We start from the raw sequence: 21,964 nt of genomic DNA on the forward strand, positions 1-21,964 counted from the left end.
TTCCTGGCTGTGACGTAGCTCTCACTCACACACACACACACACACACACACACACACACACACACACACACACACACATAGCTTGCAGCTCCTTCTCGAACCTTTCCCTTGCACACTGTATTCAAGTGTTTGTGCCTTCATGTCATAAATAATTTGCGAATTTTAACACAAAGTTCCAGGTGGTATGGATTCCTGGTACAATATATATGTGTCATTTTGAACCCCCATATGAAACACGTATTCTGAAAAATAGAACAAGTAAAAACACAGGCGTTGTTCGACACTTAAGTCTTGGGAGGGCCAAAAGTTTTGAAAATGTGCTTAGATAATGTACAGATCATGACATTGGTGTTAATTTTCTGGACTGAAAATAGCCACATGAATTTTGAGAAAGCATCAATGACACATACTATAACAATATTCCCATCCCGGGATCTATGTATTGGGCCAAAGAAATTGATAAATAAATTCTCCCCTGGTGGGTTTGCAATGAAGGCGAAGTGTTTACCGACTTGACTGTTTCGAACAGGTTTAGAGTTTTGACAAATGTCACAACTTCTGATATTCAAAGACATCCCTCTTTTAATTTGACCAATAATAATTTTTGGCAATTTTGTGAAAAGTTTTATATTGATGAAGGTGGGCACCTCAGCATGAATCATAATAGTAATTTAAAATCATAGGCCTCAAATTACGGGGAATAAACATTTTAGAAGACTTGTTTCAGGGCATTTACAACACAAGAGACCTGTCTTTGTCTCGACGGACACCTGGTTTGAGGCATTATTGGAAATTCCATCTAATACCTTAACACATTCATCGTCCTTTTTCTGAAATTCAACCATATCAGTAAAGCTCCAGTGGCAAATTTTAAGAATGTTGACCAAAAAATTGCAATCAGGACTACATTTAATGCTATCCTCCTGTTCTTTCACACCATCAAATATATGTGACAGACAGTCAGCGACAACATTGTCCTTTCCTCTCACATGAACCATGGTAAATTTATAGGCAGACAAGCGAAGAATCCATTGAGCTGTTCTCCCAAACTTTTTGAAATTAACGCTCATCCATATTAACACCTGATTATCAGTTTTGCTCCAGAAATGATGTTCAAGGTATTAATGGAAATGTTCAATTCTGAGAACGACAGCTAAATACTCCTTCTTGTATGTGGAATACCTAAGTTCTGCCCCGTGAAGCATCTTGCTGAAATACATTATAACGGCTAAGTTTGCATGTACAATAAAGTCAAATGTGGCTATGATACCAAAGTCAGTGATTACATATATGAACAGAGGGCATGCAGTTCATCTGAAAAGTGAACCAGATAAGGATAGGCCGGGATATGGCACACTTGTCCTTCTGAATTCAATCCCCTAGTTTCAGACGTAAAGTCAGGATTGCTTCACGTGTTCTTAAATTTCTTCCGAAGCACAATTAATGTCCTCCAACTTGATTTAAAATTGGCTTTTCATACTAAAATTAATGGTGCAATAGTTTTCACACTTGTCAACACCAGCTTTCATGGGGAAAGGTATAACATCATTCTGCCAAAAATTAGGTGGCACTTCTCCTCCATCATGCATCTTGCACACTAAATGAAATAATTTTGCCATGATGGTTTTTGTTAAGGCAGTCGCTAATTCTGAGGAAATATCATCAATTCCTGGTGCCTTGTTCATACTTAGGTCTCTCAGAACTTTGTCAAATTATGAACTCAAAATTGGGACTACCATTTCATCAGCATCAACAGCTTCTTTTTGTTCCAGAACCGTTTCTACTTCCTTACCTTGGTACTGCTATTGGATGTGTTCCTGCCATATTTCTGTTTTGTCTTCTTTCCCTAGAAGTTGTTATCTGAGCTCTTGTTGAGGGGATTTGCTTGGTTACAGTGGGAAGGATGCACACATGAAATGAGCCCAATCCTTGGACTGCAGTTTCATAGGATTATAAGCAAGCTGTTGACTGTTTTCCTCCATATCCAATCCTTCAGCACTATCATATCTCTTTCTTACCAAGTTTTCCTTTTTCCAAAGGCTTCCTTGATTTTTCTGTATGCAGTTCCTACTTTCCCTAGGACCATAAAGTCTTGACATCCTTGCACTTCTCTTTCAGCCATTCTTCCAATGATGGTTTTCCATGGTTTCCCACATTTAAACCAGGAGAAAGTCAGGAACTCTGTATCAATTAATGCCAAGGCTGCTTGCTTCCCACTCCTAGCCCTTTCCTCTCCCATCTAGGACCTATGACTGGTGTGCCGTGAAGCAAGTGATAAATTGAAAGTTATTGAACATATACAAGGGTTGGAACTTTAGTAGTAGCAACTATTTAATTACAACTCACACAAAAGAGATGAATGTTATTCCTTCTGAGTAGTCACCAGCATTGAGTACATCCTGTTACCAGTGATGCAGAAGTCATAGAATATATGGGTATGTTTTGCTGCACCTGTTGTGTTGATAGTTTGAATGGAGCGGATTACTGCCTGACAAATCTCTGAAACAGTTCTGGACTAAAGGCCCTGAAGTGGTTCCTTCATCTTGTGAATCAAAGCAGAGTCACAAGGGCTTAAATTCGTGGATTGTAGTGGATGGAGCAGTGATTCCTAGCCTCATCAACTGAACAAATCAGCCACGATTTGCACTGTATTTGGCCGGGCGTTGTGTTGGGTAATGATGGGTAATACGCATTGATGGTGCGCTGTGGAGGAAAACAAAGTGCATTAGAATAAGACCATCACAGTCATAAATGAGAATACCAATAACTTTCACGTGGCTATGGTTCTCATGAACTCTCAAACTTTCTGGTTTCCCGTAATGATGCTATTGATCCATCGGCATTTCATTGCGGCTCATACAGTTTAGCCCATGTCTATTCCAGCGTAATGATATGGCATAAGACAGCCTGTTCTTCAAACTTATAGTTCTCCAAATGGTTATGAGCAGCATTGTATCGTAATCATTTCTGCAATTCTGTTGAATCATGCGGAAGCCATTGTGATGAAATTTTTCTAATGGCCAGGTGTTCCTTCAAATATAAGCAGAGTCATATTTGCTAATCCTTTTTCTCGGTCCAGCTCACATATCATGTGACATTGAGCACTGTCCCTTCATATGCACTTCTCCTTTACTGACCCTAGGATAACCTGGTTGATGGACAACTGCTACATATTGGTGTCCCTCATTGAAGGCTTTTACCCACCGTGCCACTGTCCTGTAAGGCAATGCAGATTCCCCACAAGCTTCTTGAAGCCCTTGGTGACACTGTTGTTCTGTATGACCTCTGGCAAATTCTGCCTTTATTCAATTCCATTGTTCTTGATTCAAAAACATTATGACAACACTGTCCTACATTGCAACCTAACGTGAGGCTGTGTTCATTATGCCAGTTAACATGTTAGTGATTTCAGAAGGAAGAGTACATATGCTCTGAGGTAAGGTAGATATGTAACTAAAGTGTGCTGTCAGTGACATTATTAGATTCCATTGCATGACATCTCTTCAGCAGTGTTGTCACTATTAATGCTCCAACCATCTTACCTCCTATACTTCTGTTTTCCTTGATTTTCTAGGGCTAATTAAACATCATTTCTGCTTCCATGCACCTGTGGCCTACTTAATCTTCATATGCAAAGTCCATTGAAAATATTTTATGAATATATCTGGAGAACTGCCTGTTTCAAGGAAGTGATTTTTTCATAAAGTTAATATAAATTGTTTGTTGAAGCCCTGTTGTTGTGAACAAATGGGTTGCCTTTCCAGAGTAACATTTTACAATAAAGTGAATATAATGCTGCATGTACTATGTGAAATATCCATAGATGCAGTCGATCCTGAAGAGACTCGTCTGAGAAGAATTGAGCCATGAGAGATTCCAGGGCAGTTTTATCCACGTAGTTTGAATCCTTGATTTAATTTTGCAACGTTTGCTACACAAGACTTTGGGATTTTCTTCTTTTGCTGGTTGTCAGCTTCAAGATATACAACATTAGTTACGCTCCTTCAGCTTTCGTTAGTAAGGTTCAGATTGATGAAATCATTTGACTATTGCTCTATTGGTGAAATACTCAATGACAGTTAACTGATTTGAATCTTTTCACCTTTGTTAGAACAGTTGAAAGTTGACTTCTGAATAAACAACATGTAAGGTTTCCGGAGTAAACAACATGTAAGGTTTCCGGAGTAAACCACATGTAAGGTTTCTCTCTTTCTAAAAGTCAAAGAGATAACATTAATCTCACATTGCATACCAAGTCAAGTGTAGATTGCGTCATGTGTAGGAAACATGTTAGGTAGTTTTAAACTCCCTGAACAGAGTCATTTAAAGACCAAAGCAAAACCCAGCACCTTACGATTCTGATGTGCATTACACTGCCAAGCAACCTCTGCTCAGCCTGATGGCCTGCAGTTTATAAGTCAATGTGTTGTGAGCACAACAATTATTCTTGGCCATTATTCTTGGCTGTTTACTCTACTTCTCTATCACTTTACATCTTCATTGTTCTCATGTAGTCTGACTGGACCAGCAACTAGCCGTCAGACTCGGGTGATAATCCCTGACTATTCCGAAAATCAACTCTGGGGCTTCCGGGAATGTGGTGTACTCACTATCCATAGAAAAAAGTCCTTAATGTCTGAATCTAAGTTTTTAGGTCTATATTGATGAAGCGTTCAGATTGTCTAGATTCCATGAAAATCTAACAAGTGAGGTAGGCAGGAGTTTGACTGTTCTCAGGTTGAGATGCAGTGTATGTCTGTTTGACAATAAGAGTCATCTGTGGGAACCAGGAGAGAAACAAGTGACCAGTTGTATAAGAACACATAATAGGAAGAACACAATGACAGGGTGTTGTTAGAAGAGAAGACAAGAGATGTGGAGATTATCCTTGTCCTTCATGCTTTTCTTCCTCTTTTGTTCCCTCTTCCAGTGCTGTTCTCTTTATCTTATTATGAGTTCCTTTTCATGTTTCTATTCTCCATAAAATTATGACTTGACACTTGTTTGTTTGTTTCTTTTTTACATTTGGCAAATAAATTGATATTTTTATTATGCAACTATTGATTTTGTCAGCTATGTCATGTCTGTTTATAAACTTTTATTCTAGTTATCTGTTTACTTTACATTTCTTACTTTGCTGTGCATATTTGTTCCTTATAGGCTTCTATTGATATTAAGGATGAAATATGCATGGATGAACACGCAGTAGGTCAGTTGGTTGCTTGTTTCAAAGAAGAAGACAAGTAAGTACAGTTTAGCTTAATTATATTTTACACCCCTAACCCTGGAGAATATAGAATTTGCAGTTTATGTGTTCAGTAACTCCCTCTGCAGATAAGTCGTGGAGTGAGGACCTTGATATCCCAATAAGTAGCGTTCAGAGCGCGTACAGGTCCACCCAGATCATTCTCGAATTCTGTCACATGTGCTTCACACATGGTTCAAACTTGTTGGTCCAATCATGGCCCTTGAAGAAATTCCACAAAATGAAATAACTCTGCCTGTATTATCTGGTGATCAGCAGGCTGCCTAGATTGCACCACTCTGTTCTGAGCCAGTAAGATGATTGTGAATATTACCATGTAGTAATAGGTGTTCCTGGGGTGTCTGGTTGACCATGACTTTGCTGTTGGCCATTCTTGCAACATGATCAGTCAGTGAATCATGCTGTCTTGAATTAAGCACTTGATTCTGTCTCCTTTCATATCTCTGTACATCTCTGCATTATTCTAGCAAACCCCAATTTTTCTCATTAGTGACTCTTTGCAAATATCTTTTTTTTCTATGATATCCATATATTGACTGGAACTTTCTGTGGCTTTGTAACTTTCAAAGCCATAGAATACAGTGGCTCCTGTGATGACACAGTAGATTTTTATCTTCCTGTAGGTAGGTATATATATTTTTTTAAATTGCTTCAATGGAAGAATAACATCAGAAACCTGCCTGGAATCTTTCTTCTATTTGAGGGCCTGATTATTTGCAGTTAAATGACCAAGTCCTGATGTACTCAATTTGCTTTTCATACTCAAAATTCATTCGGAACTTTGAAAATATGATCTTGGGATCCAGTGTCTGAAACTCCAGTAGTGATCCTGGAGTGTTATATTCGTCATCTGTATTTTGTTTATTCTTCTTCACCTCTATCACCTTATTATAAATACTGCTTGATGCAGTTAGGAGATATTTAATTGATTAAATGTCAAGTCTTTATTGGTCTGTGACTTTTAACTTAGCCTCCTGTTGCTCTTTAACAATCATTGTTTTCATATCTGTTCTGGTAAGTAGTAGCAGATTTTTGGAAAATCTGGTGATCATGGGCAATATGTGGTACAAATGCTAATTACCACTCACTCACTCATCAGTATATTTAATGAATAATCAAATCAGTAACACTGAAATATGGTCGTGAGTAACAAATGAACAACCTATTTGAGATATGCATCCTGTTAGGGTTAAATTAATTGAGTAAAAAATAAATAAACAAGGGGCATGATCCTGAGCAATAGGTTGGCCTCAGAATCCTCAGTGTTGAGGCAGGTGGAAAGTATATTTTGGGATAGAAATGTTGGCCACATTGCCTTTTGTCTGCCTGTGGTGGATGAAAGTGAAGGAATCTAATGTTTGGTGTTGCAGGAATATTATTCTCGGATATTTATATTTGCTACTCATTACAACAAAATAACCAGAAAACAGTTCAAAATGTGGGCAAGCAGCTCTCTAGTGATACAAGTTCTTCGGGTCTATATCATGTTCTTAATTCTAAAAAGTGTAATAACATGCGTAAAAATGGTATTAAGTACTCCTTAACAAACAGAGAATTGTGTACAGATTAAGAAATAAATAAGCGCTTGTTGGTTATATCTAATGTGAGATTAATTCTTGCACTTGGTGTGGAAGTGAAGGTCTACAGTCCACCATAAGAATGGGTAAAGGACATCTGAGTGGGGTAGAGTTTCAGAGGGAGGAAGGTTGCCAAACCACTCTATTCTTACTCCACATTTTGATGCGTTCAGTTGCTCTTAGTGGAGATGTGGAATGGAACTCAGGACCAAAGTCAGAAGTCTCATTCAAATGCGTGTGTAATGTATGTATTTCTGAAGGTCATGTGAATCAGACATTTGCAATGTGTACATTTTGCCAGTCATCAGCTTGGAGACTATATGCAATCTGTACTGTGCAAAATTAGCTGAGGGGTACAGACATGGTCATGTTGGAAATGTGGTTTTTCTCCATCTCAGAATAATTTTTTTTAACATGATATCATGGTGTGGATATAGCATTCTTAACTCAGAATCTTGGACTGCAGGTATCAGGACAGTAATCGTGTTTTGCTTTAATGCTCGCAGCCTGAAATATTTGAAGCGTAAACAAGCATTTCTGGCCACTCTTGCTGCTTTAGACCCACAAGTTGTATGCATTAGTGAATCGTTGCTAAATTCATCAATTTGTGACATAGAAGTGGTACCTCAGTCATACACAGTATTTAGGAAACCTCAGGGGAAGAAATATGTATTGCCATGAAACCCAAATTTAAGCCTGTGTGCCTGTGCATCTGGAAACAAAAGCAGAACTTGTTTGGGTGGAATTCATGTGCAATGGAAGCCTTAAGTTCCTTTCAGGTTCCATGTCCTGAGCTCAGAACTCCCCCGGTGACATCAGTGAGGAATTACTACTACAGTGCTGTCAAAAAGTTTAAGGACACCTGTCAAAAGCCGATAATCATCTACAGGCCGTAAACATTGTGCTAACATATATTTTTTGGCACTGGAGCTGAAAGTACAGCAGAAATGCCACCCATAAATGAAAACCAGATATCTCTAGCTCCACCTGTTCCCAATTTAAGGTAGTTCTTGTAAGTTAAGGCATGCTTAAAAAAAGCCATATATTTATAACAAAATAAATAATAACTTGAAAACGGTTTGAGCCAGTTTTCTGAAATTTGTTATACAAGCAGGTGTACCAGGTAGAAATCAACCAGTTATTACTAAAAGTCATGAAAAAAAATGTGTATTACAATTTTAGGGGTGTTGAATGTTTGCTAAATTTTATGAAAAAGAGATAAAACGTAGCAAGAAGAAAAATAATTTTGAATTTCCCTCCATATAATGGCCATGTAGCCAAAGACTTTCTAGCACACTGCAGTGACCCAAGGAGAGATGTTAGGTGATGGCTACATGGCCATCATATGGAGGGAAATTCAAAATTATTTTTCTTCTTCCTACATTTTATCTCTTTTTCATAAAATTTAGCAAACATTCAACACCTGTAAAATTGTAATACACATTTTTTTTCATGACTTTTGATAATAACTGGTTGATTTCTATCTGGTACACCTGCTTGTATAACAAAATTCAGAAAACTGGCTCAAACCGTTTTCAAGTTATTATTTATTTTGTTATAATTATATGACTTTTTCAAAGCATTCCTTTACTTACAAAAACTACCGTAAATTGGGAATGGGTGGAGCTAGAGACATCTGGTTTTCATTAATGGGTGGCATTTCTGCTGTACTTTCAGCTCCAGTGCCAAAAAAGTATGTAAGCACAATGTTTAAGGCCTGTAGATGATTATCTGCTTTTGACAGGTGTCCTTAAACTTTTTGCCAGCACTGTATTTCTTAGCCATATACAAGTTATACTACATTGATTGAAAGGTATCTACAGGGCTGGTGAGTTTATCTTGGAAATGTTCTGGCAGCATGATCGCCCGCATGTCCTGCCTATTTCCATCAGTCCATTAGCAGCAACTTTCATTGTAGCATTCTACAACATGTCCCTGGATCAATTAATTACTGAACCAACCCATATAATAACCCTCCATTCTCAGTACTGAAGGCAGAATTAATCTTCACTTTCTCTGAACACTTAGCAGTTATAGCTACCATAAAATACAAGAAACCAACAGTAAGAAAATTGAATAGAGAAGTGTATAACTACATAAAAAGCTGGCTGGGAACTGCTATCATAAATTCTAATAAGCCATCTACCCATTGTTGTCAAGAAATACTCTCCATAGATCACAAAACATAGTCAAAATGGTATGCAAAAGGAATATGCTTTACAGGAAATAGAAAGAAGATACAAGCAGTCTTATGTGGGGCGAATATAAATACATGAGGAATATGACCAAGAGACTCGTCCACAAAACATACAAAAACTACATAAAGAAGATAAGTAACATCAGCAAAGACTTGTTAATACGTTACTAGTAAACACTGCAAATCAGCACAAATTGCAATAGTTGCCTCCCCCAAGGCCATTGCCTCACTGTTCAGTAAGAAATTTAAAAGGGGCAATAATGGGGCTAGGAAAAGTACAAATATGTTCTGGAACACAGCTCAGCCATTACCGCTCTCCTTCTCCAGCCTCTACTTTACAGAGATCGAGGTAATTAACAGCCTTCAAAATACTCGACCACATGCTGCTTCTGACCTGTATTTATCTAAATGCAAAACACAGCAGCATTAGCTCCCTTGGATTAAAATGGTCGCTACACATTGTACTATAGAGGCTAGGGACATGGTATAAGGCATAACACATATGCTCTACTCATAGAGACATAATATTACAGGGTGGTCTTGAAGACTCTGAGCTGCACTGGAAAGAAGATGGTGGCTATACATTGTACCAATGGGACTAGGGAGATGGTGTAAGGGTTAGTACGTACTCTTACTCATAGGGGCATAATATTGGAGGGTGATATTGGGGGCTCTGAGCCTAACTTCAAAGAAGATGGTGTCCACACATTGTACCAATGGGGCTAGGGGGATGGTGTAAAGCTTAGTACATGTTTTTAAATCATAGGGGCATATCATCGGAAGCAGCTGTAGGGACTTGGTGCTGGATTTGGAACAAGATGGTGGCTAGCAGATGGTGTAAGGATTAATAATAACAGCTAAATGGAAGGCGACCTGAGGGACTCAGAGCTGACTTGTAGTTCTGTACAATATGGTGACTCTACATTGTTTATATAGGACTAGAGAGGTGGCGACTTCTAATTGCATACCATAATATTTACATTACTTAAAGATTAAAGCTTTGGGTTCGAGTAGCTCAGGTTGGCAGAGCACTGGCTTTTTTAGTCTTGAGAAACTGCATGGCCATCAGCCTAAAAGGCTGATCTAAGAAAGAAAGAAAGATAGAAGTGAAGGTAAAAAGTTAGTAGCATATCATATTTATAAAGACTAACTTAGGCTGGGAAGATATCATCTAAGTAACACCCATCCATCTTCAAGTCTGAAAAAATGAGTAGGTGAGGGGTGAGCCTGTTGAAAACTGCATGGTCATCTGCAGTGAGCAGTCACTAATGAGCAAGGGGCAATTATGCATGTCTTAGTGATCAGGGGGTAATGAGCAATCGCAGATGATCAGGGGGAAATTGAGCAAGGGCATATGAGCAGTTACTAATGAGCAGTGAAAAATAAGCATGGATTAATGAGATGTGCATAGCAAGTTTTTTTAACATTTCATGCAACTATTATCTTACAGCTGAGTAAAAGTTTAAATTCGTGACAATCTCTGTTAATATTGCCTATACAAAAACTCGAAATCTCATGTTTGAACAAAAATGATTAGAAATGGTTTTACACCTTTAGTAATGTAGTAGTTTTTGATAGAACCTTGACTAACGCTGTTATACATGTATTAAATTCTATACTTCCCCCTAAACTACCATTTTAGCTAGCCTACCATTTAGGGTGTCTCCCTTGCTTTATCCAGGTTTTAGACCTGCTCTTTCAATAGAGTTTGAGTTAGCACCCAAAGAGATAGAGGTTATTTAAGAGTGTGCAAAATGATAGTGAACTGTATGCTACAGTTTAAAGCATAGGTTTAGGAAGGTACTGTACTGACTGTACTGTAAGAGTTATTACTCAGTCGTACCCACACTATGTAATTCTTGCCCTATTTCTAGAATCTCTGCTTCATATTTTGTGATCAGCTCTTAGTAGTTAGAAGCATTCTACAAGTAGGTTGGAATCTTACATCTACATGTGTTAACAGAGGCCTATTTTTAACATTTCAGACAACGTGCAGATAGTTAAAATGTAGAAAACTGTATTTAACCTGCTTTCTTTGTAAAAAAAAAAAAAAACCATTGTGATTTCTAAGATTTTAAAACACACTGTTAGAAGACTTACAGGTCAATATGAATTTATTGAGATGGTTGTTGGCATGTACGCAATTGGTGGGGGGGGGGGGGTGAGGGAAGAATCCAGTATGGAGAATAATGGTAGGTACTAAATTTTGGAGTTGTTATGTGCCGGTAAACAATTTTATCTAGTCCAGGGGCAGTGTTCTTGTTAGTTCTGTGTGCTTCTTTTATATCATGTACTGTAATAGGAGCATTTAGGTGGTGTTGTGAGTCTAGAGCTGGAGGTAATTTAAAGGTAGGGAAAGAGGATTCTGTGCGATATCCAAATATTCAGATATTGCATCGTTGTCAGGATGGTAGACATTGGGATTGGAAGATAGTGAGGACATAACTTTATAATGTTCTGCGAAAATGTCAGTCTCTGTTTTATTATCACTGAATGCAGATTTGTTATGTGTTACTGGATAATAGAGGTAGGATTGCTTTATGTTTGTCAATTGTCTCTGAAAACTGTAAAAGTAGTTAGTGGGACATAATTCAAATAACATTATTATGTTTGTCAGTTGTTTTAATTTGGTGCGGTATTTGCGAATGACAGTCATGTTGGATAATTCAATGAATGTATTTGGCCAGGCTTTTTTAAATAGCCTTGATGAATGATCAAGCATGTCTAAGGGTGTTTCTATGTTTGTGGAGAATATTTGGGTCACCGGTTGGAAGGTATACCTAGTAAAGTTCATGGGAATATTTTAATGATTGGAGTGCTTAGGGTGGGAGGGCAGAATTTGATGGATTGGGGTTGACAATAGTTAGTAGGGTTTCTAATTTCTTAGCTTCATCTTGCAATTTGTTCAGTGAAGTAGGTGGCTCAGTATTGCATATTAGGCTACCCAATTGGTTCACGTATATTGTATGACTCTTGGGAGATGACGCTCTTGTTGGCATTGGTTTGTTAGAACATTTCTTTTTGTTAGTAGGACAGGGACATGGTAATTTCCCATTGAATGAAGCATGGTGACATCACAGTTTGTTGTTAGGTTAGGGTTAAAGATCAGAAATTCAGTGGTCATCCTTGATGTAAGGCAGCTAGGGGAAGGGAAGGGTAAGTCAACAACCCAGGTATCGTGTAATAGTTTATCATAAATAGTTTGCTGTTTTTGTGTATATGGCATGTAAAAATCTGTGATAATGATGTAAGTACTGTTTTTATGATCAATATATTCTACAAATTTGTGGGAGTGATATAGCCAGGTGGTATATAAATTGCTGCTAAAGCTATTATTTGATTTCCTATCATGGCTTCTGTTTTTAAGTTTTCAGTTAGATATCATTTACAGAATGATAATGTTGTTGTGATGGGATGGATTTATGAAGACTAAGAGCTACCCCCATGATATCCTCAAAGAACACACCTTATCATAATAACCATTCATTTCCTACATTAATGAACTAGGATCAATTGGAAAAAATGCACAGTGCATTCTTGTCCCAGAGAACGTTCCGGAAGATGGAAGATCAGTTGCACCACCAGCTGTATCTGATAGAGAACATGAGGACACTAGAATGGGATAAAATTCTGGAGCAGCATAGTGACTATTTTCAGAATGTTCTCATTGGAAGGAGGGGGGGGGGGGTGAGATTGGAAGGGGAAGGTGGGGAAGTGTGATCAACGGGGTGATAGCAACACTTTTTCTGTTTGAGTGAGAGAAGTTTGAGGTTTATCCTTGCATTTAACTGGGAAGGATGGTTGAGGTTCGCCGAAAGTGTTGCATTTGAGCGATCCCTTTTTCATGCAAGCACTTGAGGTGCACCGACCACTACAAGTCGCACGTACATTTTCAAGAATGCAATAGTAGATGGTCATAGAATTGGCAGCGATTGCAGTGTCTGCGCTATGGTATACATGACCAAGAGGCCTCCACATGATGTCGCTTTGCATAGATCAGCACACTATCTGTCAGCAGATTGTTCATTGTTGCCATATTCGGATCAGGATATGCATCAGCGAGGTACGTCCATTTGAATTCTGGATCTGAATGGACTGGAATATTCGGTGTCCCTGTTTTTGAAGATGGGCTGTTATAATGTCCTCCATGTAGCTGCTAATGACCCCATATGTCACCACTGACTAGGCGGAGACTGGACGTGAAGGTGGATGGTTGTGCCACATTGTTGAGCCAGGTTCTGTGCTGCAGCATTCGTCCGAAAGTCGCCAGTCCTCTTGTTTACTAGGAATGTGTAAAAAGTTGTGGAAGTTTTGATGGTGTGGCCATCTATGCTCCACTAAATTTCTAGGTGGTTATCTCATGTGGCGTTTGGCAGAAGCTTGGTGTTTATATTGTACGTTGTTGTAGGGTGGTTGATATCCGGGTGCAGATTTCTTAACTTCACTATAAAGAATGGGGTAGGAAGACAGGTGTTTGTAGCTCTGCCATTGTGTTGTTGCATTTTGAGTGGCAGTGCAGTGTTTATTGTTGCCTCTGCTTAGCTCCTGATATTTAACAGCATAAGTCCCGACGGGCAGTTCACAACTGTTAAAAAGAACTATGCTAAAATACCACTCTCTCTGATGTTGACTGACTGACGGTGGTGTGCATTTAGTGCCGGTTGATGCAAGTGGGATTTATTCCTCTGGTGCAATAGCAACCTACTTGCAATGATTTGGTTTAAGAGAATCACTGTCTTCAAGGCTCTTATCCTGTTTAATGCATACTGCTCCATCGCATTTTTTTTTTCCTCATAATGGTGGTGGTGGTGGTGTGGAATATCCAGACACCTTGGAGTAAGCTTTTCCCACAGGTGGTAGATTTCTTACTGATGGTGCTCTCTGTTGGTTCGCTGTTGAAGTTGTTGTGTTGCCGCTCATCATTGATTTGTCATACTACTCAATAGTTGAATCTTATGATGAACCAATTTTCCACCAAAAGATTATATGAAAACCAGATTGTTAATCAAATATGTATATTAACACATTGTTTTGCTGTTTGTTTGGGGCATTGACCTGTGGAAATCTTTTGCCCCTGCTGGCACCATATATGAGGAATCTGTGTGTATTATGTAATGACAGAAGTGTAAGGTGTTGAATGTGAGGAAAGGAAGGTTAATGACATCACGAACACCCTGTCCCCAGGCCAGGGGAAGTAATCATTACAATTAAAAACCCCTGATCCTGCCAGGAATCGAACCTGAGGCCTCCAGGTGACAGGTTGATGCATTGCCCCCTACACCAAGGGGACCGCTCTGTTAACACATTGATCTGCAAACCATTTTGTCTTTTTGGGGGTTCAAATCTCTATCTCAGAACACAGAGATTCAGTGGTTGGTACTCAATAGCAATGACAAGGAAAGCATTTATTTTAGTCAGAATGGATGAAGTATGAATTTTAACAGGAATTTTGTTACGTCTGTTGAAGAAAGTTGTATGTTTGATTGTCTGTTAAGAGGTGAGAGTGATATATCTCAGGTTTACTCAACTTTGTAACAGAAATGAGTACTGAGTAGGATGAGGTCATGCACAACTCTGTCCATAAGGAGGTAAAACACTACTAAGTCATTGAGGAGGAGGAGTTTCGCGCTACAGTGATGTTATATTGACCAGCATGGTGTGATAATGTGAAACAACTACAAAACTATCTTCAGAGCTGGGGTTTCGAACTTACCATCCCTTGAGTGGAAGTTCTTGGCTATTGGTCGTAAAAAGCATGTAGGTAACTCGCCCTGTGGAGGAGGAAATCATGCCAACCCTAGGATGCAAACAGTCTGATGCAGCATCAAGCACTGAGACACCTAGCTAATTTCTATGATTTATTCTAAAGTTCTTCCTAATCTTACTGGGTGTAGGGAAGTCATTAAGGCATTGTCAATTGGATCCACTCATTGCTTTGTGTTCACAGTCATTTTACATCATCATTCATTTTATATTCTTGTCAATGAATACATTTTGAGGTTTTAATTATTGTTTAATTTTGTTGCACCTCATACTAAATGGGCACATTACCTGACTGGTAGGCATCTTTAAAAAAAATACATCATCATAAACATTTACCTAGTCGGTGACCATGTTTTGTACCACTATTTGTGTAATACCATCAGCCTGCACTGCATTTGAGTAATACCCTTATGTGAGGAGTATCATTGGCTTCTGTTATCTGCGAGTGGTGCCATTGTGTGTGACATGCCATGTGTGTACATTACCTGTGATTAGTACCACTATATGAGGAAGGCCATGGTTCTGCTTTACCAGTGAAGAGTACTGTTATAAGGGGCAGTAATACAGATTTTGGAAACCTTTGGACAACAAGTATCATGTCTGGAAATAAAGCTTTGTGAATTGGATCAACTGATTGTCTTGGATGCACGATCATTCTGTCATCATAATTTATTTTAGATTTTACTTCACATTACAAACAAGAGCACTTCCTTCAAATGTAGGTTTTGCAAACTTGATAATCATAGCAATTCATATTGTAGAAAATTCAAACAAGCAAAGATTAATTATTGCTGCAAGATTGTAGGGGAAAGTAACCATTGCTAACTATGTTTTTCCACTTCTCATGTTTCTAAACAGTGTAAGTGCCCCCAGGATAATCGACCCCTCCGCTTATTGGTTTGTAAAGAACAAACAATTTCCAATAATGATATAAATGTTAGGGGCTGTGCAATTGTTTCACCCACTCATATATTTTGCTAAGCACATCTTGTATAACAGTGAAAAACAGTTCAGGTTAGATTGTGGTAGTTAAGGATTTATTGAGACTAGGGAGTTATTTATCTTTAGTGTCATTCGGTTTTGTCATGAAGCTTGGCATTTGTACTGAGACTTCTTGGCTACTTATAACTGGTTTAGTCGATGCTGATATATCGTGTGAAAGATTCACATGCAACTTTGTGTTGTTCTGTAATGTGTCAGATTATACATTGATGTTGAACTGTGTGGTTGTGAATACGACCTCAAGCCAACTTCCTGCACAACAAATTGATTGTTCCAATTTTCATATTGCTGATGACGTCATTTTATGTTCTACTACAATTAGTCAGCCTTCTATTGTTGATATCTTGCTAGCAGCTGATGTCTACTATGAAATTGTGTCTTCTAATATCTTGCATAAGAAAAGTTATCCCACCTTGATAGGTAGCCGAATTTTGTTGGGTATTGTCGGGCACCATCCCTGACGTTTTTGTCAAGATTAACACCATGGTTCGGGGTGCCAGCCTTGCAACACTGTTGGCAAATTTCCTATTCAGCCTGATGTGTCACCTGTAACGGAGTCTAAGCATAATGTTTATAAAATGCTCAAACACATTGAAAATAAATTTGCTAGATTTCCAAACTTGAACCAGCAGAATGTAATTTTCATGTGTGAATACAGTGAATTGGAGCACGTGGAAATTGTATCCCTCGAGACTTCCAACACATTAAGCTTTTACATACCTCATCATTTTGTGCTCAATGATCATGACATGACAACTAAGCAAGGAGTTGAGTTTAAGCGAAGTTGTGAATCTTGAAATGGGATAGAATTGAATTCTTTGTTATTTGTCGACCTTAAAATTCAATGTGACTTCCTGTCTATTGCTTTAAGGTTCACAAGTTGCTGTTTCAGCTGAAATTGTTAGTATGTACAGAGTCATCACCGTAGAGTTTAGGAAATTGTGTGGCATGAATCCTCTGATGAAGATATCAAGAACTTCCTACTGTTTACAATTTTTTACCCCTTCCTCACTACAAGATTTCTAGTTCAGCGTGCTGACGAACACAAAGAATCTCACCCCATCTCATCCCCTTCTTTTACATTGACGACCTGTTGACAGGTGCTAGCTCAGTTGAAGAAGCTAAGGATCTTCAATCAGAACATTCTTCTGTGCTCATAGTACACATGTACATCTTGGAAGTGGATGTCAAATTTTCAAGAAGCCCTTGGCAATGTCCACGTAGATGGTAGAGAAATATCGTCAACTTTTCAGATTGCTAGGAATGAATCCATGAAAGCATTAGGTATCATTTGGCATCCTAAATATTATGTGTTCCGGTTACAAATAATGAATAAAGCCTGTAAAGAAATCACTATTAGAAGCATTCTCTCAATCATTGTTAACATGTTCGACTCTCTTGAATTGTTCGCATGTGCTATGGTTACTTGCAGTCTTATGCAGCTGCTTTGGCAAGTCTGTTAGAGACTTTTATCTGAAATTATTGAAATTTGCAGTGCTATGTATTACCTTGCAATATGAACAGAATCAAATTTGATACATATCTAGAGCTTGCTTCTGTTTGCTGTATTTGATTTATTTATCTTACTTGGAACATGTCATAACTTTTGTGTTTTTTGTTTTCTAGACATGAGATTGTTGCATTATTGACGGCAGAACACTCTGATGACAGGTCAATCTATCCCTCTAGGAATAAGGTTTCTTCCAAGCCGAGTCTTCAAAAACAAATCCTTACCCAATCTAGTGAGAGTCCTAAGGCCTGTGACTTATGTGGTAAAACGTTTGCTTCCAAGTCGAGTGTTTGGTATCACCGGCGTACACACACGCGTCCTCATTCATGCAATGTTTGTGGGAAGAAGTTCTCTTTCCTACATGTTCTTCAAAGGCACCTACTTATTCATACTGGTTTGCGCCCACATTCCTGTAGTACATGTGGCAAGAAGTTCTCTACCCCGGAGAATCTTCGAAGACACATGCGTATCCATACGGCAGAACGTCCATATAAATGTGATGTATGCGGAAATACGTTTTTTACCAAGCAGAATCTTGCATACCACCTGCCTACCCATACTGACGAACGTCCACATTCTTGTAAAGTATGTGGTAAAATGTTTTCCACCATGTCCAATGTTTCACACCACCTGCGTACACACGCGGGTCCTCATGCCTGTGATATATGCGGTAAGAGGTTCTCTGCCCCGCAGAAACTTCAAACACACATGCGTTTCCATACAGCAGACCGTCCATATACCTGTGACGTATGCGGTAATAAGTTTTCTGCTAAGCAGTATCTTCATCGCCACCTGCTTACCCATACTGACGAACGTGCACATTGTTGTAAAGTATGTGGTAAATTCTTTGCTACGAAGTTCAATGTTTCGCTACACCTGCGTACACACGCGTGTCCGCAGGTTTACGTTGGTGACGCGTTTCCGCATTCCTGTAATGTATGCGAAAAGAAATTCTCTGACCCAAAGAAACTTCAAACACACCTTCTCACCCATACTGGTGAGCACTTAGATTCCGAAGATATTTGCGGTTAAAGGTATAGGAAGAGTGCGAGCTTTCGGCGACTTTTGCTGGTGAGGGTCTACATTCCAGCTCTGATCGTGGGGATAAGTTTTTCACAAGTATTATTTCGAAAACACGTTCTATGGCGTACTGCAGGTCGCCAAATTTTTTGAGAACGAAGTGGTAATGGGTTTTACGTAAATCTATAGATGTAGTTATGCAATGTCCTATATACACAATAGATCGTACTAACCGTAGGTTGCATGGAGATGACCACGCTTATTTAAAACTTACTTACATGTACATTGAGCGTCTACATTATTGTGCTCCATGTAATAATATTCTCCGAAATTTAATCCTTGGAAACATCCTTCTTTCGCATGTTGATGAACGCCCACATTATTGTAATGGATGACGTAGGAGGTTTCTTCAAGAAAGGAACTATATATACAATTCCTGAACATGCTGGAAAGTTGTAACGCTCATGTGTTGAATGTGGTAACGCGTTTGGCGCGGATATATATTTCGGAGAGACCTCTTCATCCATATTGGGTGTCGCCCGAACTCTTGTAAATGTTGTGGAATGTTTCGTGAAAGTCCGCGCTTGATGAATCAGCTGCTTAAAGATATTTTAGATTCTCCGCACTCATGTGGTGAACGTTTCCCTGATATATCATCTTCAAACACGCCTTCTCTTGGCGCCTAGAAATTTGTAAAGAATGCGGTAGCAAGTTATTCAGCAAATCTTATCTTCGACCCTAGTCACTTATACTGGAAGATGTTCACCCTTGTTGATGAAAAGGCTTGTCGTGGCAAAAACCCGGCGAATCGTCCCTAGCTACGGTCACAGTATTGACATCAGTGCGATTGTAAATTTTCTGAAACGTGCAATAAAACTACATACATACGTATCTTTATTGCCCACCGTAGTACACACCATCAGCTTACAGATAATAAAGACCGAAATATAAAAATAACCACTACATCTCTCTTAAAACTACATAACTAGATTAACTACCTCTACATCTAGTCAGTATCACCCCACACGTGCGCAGATGGCCAGCACACATGCAGGATGCTATCACACTACAAACTACTCTAATCACCTAACTTGAACCCACCACCTGAAAAATAATAAAAACATATAGTAAGCTGGTCGCGGTGTCAGCCCCGGCAAGGAACACAAGCCAACCAACCCTTTGACACCGCCGCCGGCCTCGCCAAATGAGAGCGGATATTATATCTTACTTGTCCTTGCTGACAATGTGTTTCCTGGCAAGCCACCTGCGGCGGAAACCGGACCACCACGTGTCCTGCCACACTGTTTCGCCCGATGTGCATGACACGCCTACACTGATCTATTGTCAGCACACATTCTGCTCTCTCCTTTTTCTTCACATGCAGACGTGCTTAAACCTAACTTCCTTGGGATTGGTCAAGCCCATCTCTCCCCCTTCTCTATATACGTTACACTCTGCTCTCTTGCTCTATTCCTGTAAGCTACATCCCACATTAATATATCAGCCCTTCTTTTTTAACTCTCAGTAACATACTTTCACTATTTTCATTGTACCAACCCATTCTACTTTACTACACTACCCGCTTCAGCTCATAATTTTTTCCATACAAATTCACTTGCACCACCCCTTCAACACATAAACTCCTAAACAAAACCCTTCTTCCACCACACCACACTTACACACATGCCATTCCAAGTCAGCACATTCATTCAGACTTCTCACAGTTATGCTCATCATGTTTACCTTATGACTTACACCTAAACAAACGGACAATCTACACTTCCACACATCAAACCATTTTCTTACCCAGACAGTTTGTTCACTCAGTCTTCTCCCAGATCTTTTCATCTCATTAAACTTAAGACTTAAACATCAACTACCCATCATTCCATATCCCTCATACTATTACATACTTCCACAGTTTCCATACTGCCAATATTTTCTCCTTAAACTACACTACCCACTTTGTGTGCTCTTGAGCTCGGTTCTTATCAACATCTCTGTTCACTGTGTGCTGCTCAGCTCAGTTCTTCTCAACAACTCTGTTCATTGTGTGCTGCTCAGCTCAGTTCTTCTCAACAACTCTGTTCACTGTGTGCTGCTCAGCTCAGTTCTTCTCTACAACTCTGTTCATTGTGTGCTGCTCAGCTCAGTTCTTCTCAACAACTCTGTTCATTGTGTGCTCTTGAGCTCAGTTCTTCTCTACAACTCTGTTCATTGTGTGCTGCTCAGCTCAGTTCTTCTCAACAACTCTGTTCATTGTGTGCCCTTGAACTCAGTTCTTCTCAACAACTCTGTTCACTGTGTGCTGCTCAGCTCAGCTCTTCTCAACAACTCTGTTCACTGTGTGCTGCTCAGCTCAGCTCTTCTCAACAACTCTGTTCACTGTGTGCTCTTGAAATCAGTTCTTCTCCACAACTCTGTTCATTGTGTGCTCTTCAACTCAGTTCTTCTCCACAACTCTGTTCATTGTGTGCTCTTGAAATCAGTTCTTCTCCACAACTCTGTTCATTGTGTGCTCTTGGGCTCAGTTCTTCTCCACAACTCTGTTCATTGTGTGCTCTTAAGCTCAGTTCATCTCAAAAACTCTGATCACTGTGTGTTGCTCAGCTCAGTTCTTCTCCACAACTCTGTTCATTGTGTGCTCTTAAGCTCAGTTCATCTCAAAAACTCTGATCACTGTGTGTTGCTCAGCTCAGTTCGTCTCAACAACTCTGTTCATTGTGTGCTGCTCAGCTCAGTTCTTCTCCACAACTCTGTTCATTGTGTGCTCTTGAAGTCAGTTCTTCTCCACAACTCTGTTCATTGTGTGCTCTTAAGCTCAGTTCTTCTCCACAACTCTGTTCATTGTGTGCTCTTGAACTCAGTTCTTCACCACAACTCTGTTCATTGTGTGCTCTTGAACTCAGTTCTACTCAACAACTCTGTTCATTGTGTGCTGCTCAGTTCAGGTCTTCTCAACAACTCTGTTCATTGTGTGCTCTTGAACTCAGTTCTTCACCACAACTCTGTTCATTGTGTGCTGCTCAGCTCAGGTCTTCTCAACAACTCTGTTCATTGTGTGATCTTGAACTCAGTTCTTCTCAACAACTCTGTTCATTGTGTGCTCTAACTTTGTAAACCTTGTCCGTTTAATTTTCTGGGATTGTAGAATTGTCATCGATGTGTAACATGGTGAGTATGTTACTAAACCTCTCAGGCTCATTGTTCTAATTAGCGGGATTCCTATGTCTTCACTTTTTGACCAGTATTTTTTCCATTAAAGAAGCTTATGATAACCCATAAAGATATTAATGCCTAAAAATGCTAATAGTTCCTCTTTTTAGGTTTAGGGGCTAACCCTTCTGCGTTGCATACAAACTGTTCTGAAATATCACATTTTCAATTACCGCTCAAGCACGGCTATTATATCTGTTGCTGTTTCACATGAAGAAAATACTTCCTCTGTTGGACCTGGGGAGGAAAGACGTATTATTAGCATACAAGCAACAGTACGAAACAATACAGTTCATTGGTAGTTCACAATAATGTACAAACCTTTATTCATACTGTACTGTGGAATACTGGTTTCCAAATCTCGTTTTCTCCTTTTTCTGTCAATATTAATTATTGATTGTGTTGTCACTGTA

At 39.2% G+C, this 21,964-nt stretch overlaps 1 protein-coding gene across 1 annotated transcript in view; it reads left to right on the top strand.

Moving 5' to 3' along the window:
* Positions 1-21,667, top strand: part of LOC137502937 (zinc finger protein 771-like) — a 45,978-nt gene extending 24,311 nt beyond the window's left edge. The window contains exons 3-5 of the mRNA XM_068230152.1: positions 5,161-5,243; positions 17,432-17,900; positions 21,662-21,667. Of these exons, the coding sequence (XP_068086253.1) occupies positions 5,161-5,243; positions 17,432-17,900; positions 21,662-21,667 (558 nt within the window). The remainder of the gene's footprint in view (positions 1-5,160; positions 5,244-17,431; positions 17,901-21,661) is intronic.
* Positions 21,668-21,964: the final 297 nt, after the last annotated feature.

This window comes from Anabrus simplex, chromosome 13, assembly GCF_040414725.1.
Source record: "Anabrus simplex isolate iqAnaSimp1 chromosome 13, ASM4041472v1, whole genome shotgun sequence".
NCBI lineage: Eukaryota > Metazoa > Arthropoda > Insecta > Orthoptera > Tettigoniidae > Anabrus > Anabrus simplex.